This window comes from Aureococcus anophagefferens (genome assembly GCF_000186865.1).
Source record: "Aureococcus anophagefferens unplaced genomic scaffold AURANscaffold_428, whole genome shotgun sequence".
NCBI lineage: Eukaryota > Pelagophyceae > Pelagomonadales > Pelagomonadaceae > Aureococcus > Aureococcus anophagefferens.
This window is the reverse complement of record NW_008705920.1, coordinates 5,723-7,234: the sequence shown is the minus strand read 5'-3', so window position 1 is coordinate 7,234 and position 1,512 is coordinate 5,723. Positions and strand designations below refer to the sequence as shown.

Here is a 1,512-nt window from a genome sequence, read left to right as displayed (position 1 = left end):
GTCCGGCGCAGCTCCTTGAGCTTCGCCGCCGAGTCCGGCGGCGGCCGGCCCGCCTCGCCCATGGGCGAGAGCGTAACGTGTGCGCAGCGGAGAATTTTCGGGGCCCTGAGCAACGTTCATCCGGGGCTGGCCTTTGGGCAGCCGATGATATTTCACGGGAAAGGTTTATGCCCCGCTTCCAGTTTGGTGAGTTATGCCCGAGCGTCGGTCCAGCGTGCGACGACCGTCGGCCGACGCGTCGCCGGCGGCCTCCCGGCCGCCGCCGGCGCCGCCGACGCCCACGGGCGGCGGCGCCGCCAGGGCCGACAAGATCACGCGCATCAAGCTGCTGACCATGGGCGCCGCCGAGAGCGGCAAGTCCTGCATCGTGAAGCGGTATTGCGAGGGGCGCTTCATCACGAAGTACATCCAGACCGTCGGCGTCGACTACGGCGTCAAGCCCGTCGACGTCGACGGGAAGAAGGTGCGCATCAACTTTTGGGATCTGTCCGGCCGGCCCGAGTTCTTCGAGATCCGCAACGAGCGCGCCGCGGCGTCCGCGACGTAGTTCTTCGGCGAGACGTGCGACATGGTAGGTTCTACAAGGACACGCAGGGTGCGCTGCTCGTCTTCGACGTCAGCGAGCGCGACTCCTTCGACCAGCTCGAGGACTGGCTCAAGGAGAGCGCCAAGTTCGGCATGCCCCGGGACCTGCCCGTCGCGGTCTGCGCGAACAAGGTCGACAAGCCGCGCAAGGTCAGCGAGGCCGAGGGCCGCCAGTGGGCCGCGTCGCACAAGTACGACTACTTCGAGCTCTCCGCGTCGACGGGCGCGAACGTGCCCGACGTGTTCGAGTGCGTCTTCAAGAAGGCGCTCGCGAAGCTCAACCGCGCGAACGTGTAAGGACGCTTAGATGTAGACGGGCAGGTCGTGGTCGTCGTCGTCGCCCGTCTGGGGGTCGTCCTCGCTAAAGTCCGCGAGCGAGTCCCGCGAGCTGCCGGCGCCGCCGAGGCCCGACGCGTCGGAGCCCGCGCTCCGCGACCGCCGCGGCTTCCGCCGCGGCTGGGGCACCGACGCCGCGAGGGCGTTCTCGCGCCGCTCGAGGACCCAGGGGCTCACGTAGAGCAGGGGCAGGGGCACCGTGACGCAGACGAGCATGGCCCAGATGAGCGTGCCCGGCCCGAGCTCGCTCCAGATCACCGACGTCGTGTAGGGCACGAGCGACGAGCCCACGTTCAAGCCCATCATGATCACGACTAGGCCCTCCACCGTCGAGTTCGAGATGCGGTTCACCAAATCGTAGCCTACCAAGCACGTCGGTCACGACATTTCATCGTTTTCCCACCCGAAATCTCTCGAAAACCGCCACGGCCACAGGACGCTGGTCGTAGCAGTAGCCGATCGACGGCCCGTTGCCGAAGCCGTAGACCGCGAGCCCGATCCAGAAGTTCACCTTGGACGTGTGCGCGGCGGCGACGAACAGCACGCCCAGCGTGCCCATGCAGAGCCAGAGCGCCAGGTGCCGCGCGACCC

The 1,512-nt window shown here is 67.7% G+C and overlaps 1 protein-coding gene across 1 annotated transcript; it reads left to right on the top strand.

Moving 5' to 3' along the window:
• Window positions 1-193: 193 nt before the first annotated feature.
• AURANDRAFT_35202 (hypothetical protein) lies at window positions 194-882 on the top strand (the record flags this gene model as incomplete). The annotated part of the gene is made up of 2 exons (XM_009044555.1): window positions 194-534; window positions 576-882. 2 exons carry the CDS (start codon window positions 194-196, stop codon window positions 880-882), a joined length of 648 nt encoding a protein of 215 aa, XP_009042803.1.
• Window positions 883-1,512: the final 630 nt, after the last annotated feature.